Source organism: Calidris pugnax, unplaced genomic scaffold (genome assembly GCF_001431845.1).
Source record: "Calidris pugnax isolate Ruff unplaced genomic scaffold, ASM143184v1 scaffold138, whole genome shotgun sequence".
Taxonomy (NCBI): domain Eukaryota; kingdom Metazoa; phylum Chordata; class Aves; order Charadriiformes; family Scolopacidae; genus Calidris; species Calidris pugnax.
This window is the reverse complement of record NW_015090858.1, coordinates 7,438-8,801: the sequence shown is the minus strand read 5'-3', so window position 1 is coordinate 8,801 and position 1,364 is coordinate 7,438. Positions and strand designations below refer to the sequence as shown.

The 1,364-nt window shown below is 59.5% G+C and overlaps 1 protein-coding gene across 1 annotated transcript in view; it reads left to right on the top strand.

Annotated features, from left to right (window-relative positions):
* The window catches only part of LOC106889174 (phosphatidylinositol transfer protein beta isoform-like), a gene marked incomplete at its 3' end in the record, with an annotated part of 7,922 nt that continues 6,558 nt past the window's right edge, over positions 1-1,364 (top strand). The window contains exon 1 of the mRNA XM_014943963.1: positions 1-67. Coding sequence (XP_014799449.1) covers positions 1-67 — 67 coding nt within the window. The remainder of the gene's footprint in view (positions 68-1,364) is intronic.

The window sequence follows — 1,364 nt, the reverse complement described above, 5'->3', positions numbered from 1 at the left end:
ATGCCGGGTGTCTCCGGTATCAACGCGATAAAAGCTGTTCTCTCGCAAGAGGGCGCCATTGGACACGGTAACGGTGGCTCCTCCTGTCGCACCCTCTAACGGAACAGCGGAGATCTCTGGCCCTTCACGGAGGCACCAGTGATTCCCTCCCTCGTTTATTGTCTTTTCATTTTTGTGGCAGAACAGGGGCAAAGGGACAGAGGTAAAGGAACAGTGAACCACAAGAAAAGGATTTGACAGGCTGAGAGACCTGGGGGGGTTCAGCCTGGAGAAGAGAAGGCTCCGGGGACACCTTAGAGCCCCTTCCAGTCCCTCAAGGGGCTACAGAAGAGATGGGGAGGGACTCTTGATCACAGAGGGGAGTGACAGGATGAGGGGGAAGGGTTTGACACTGAAAGAAGAGATTTGGATTAGAGATTAGGAAGAACTTCTTTGGTGTGAGGGTGGTGAGAGCCTGGCCCAGGTTGCCCAGAGAAGCTGTGGCTGCCCCATCCCTGGAGGGGTTCAAGGCCAGGTTGGAGGGGGCTTGGAGCAACCTGGTCTGGTGGGAGGTGTCCCTGCCCAGGGCAGGGGGTGGCACTGGGTGGACTTTAATGTCCCTTCCAACCCAAACCATTCTATGATTCTGATTTTGCCTGAAACAGTCTGTGTAAGGAAATTTTAGCTTCCCTACCCCTTGCCATTCCACACCCCCCCCCAAAAAAAAAAGAGCTGAGGTGGCATTGCTGGCAGAGGAGGAGCCTGGGTGTCAGGTCAGTGATGGTGCTAAAGCAGAGGGTGCACATGGCACCCAGTGTGAGCAGCGGGTGTGGGGCACGGCTCGGTCACGGGGCACCCCCTCCTCGGTGTGCCCGCTGCGGGAGGAAAAAGGAGTCACCATCTCAACTTCTGGTTCCCCTGACGCTGCTTTACCAGGAGCCACTGCCCCGGGGGAGCGGCTTCTGTCAGTGAATGCAATTACACTTTATTGCAAGGAATTAGGAAAATGAGTATTTTTAGCACCAAGAACTTGAACAAGTATTTTTATTTCAATGAGCCACTCCTCAGCGTTGGCTGGGCCGCGCTGCTGTCACACGCCAGCTTCATTAAGCGTGACCAAAACGGGATCTTAATTACCAGCCCCGTTGCCTTCCGGGGCCGCAGCTCTAAGCGCCTTCCCAGCGGCGCGGCGCCTCGTTAGGCCGCTCCAGCACGTACAGCGGCGGCGGGCGACGGCGGGGGCGGCCGGCCGGCCCCACGGCAGGTCCCGCGGCCCTGCTGCTCGGAGCGAGAGCCGCCCCGCCGGGCCCGGGCACAGAGCGGTACCGGGGCAGGGCCGGGCCGGTGGCGGTGTCCCCCGGAAGCGGCACCGGGAGGGAGCCGGG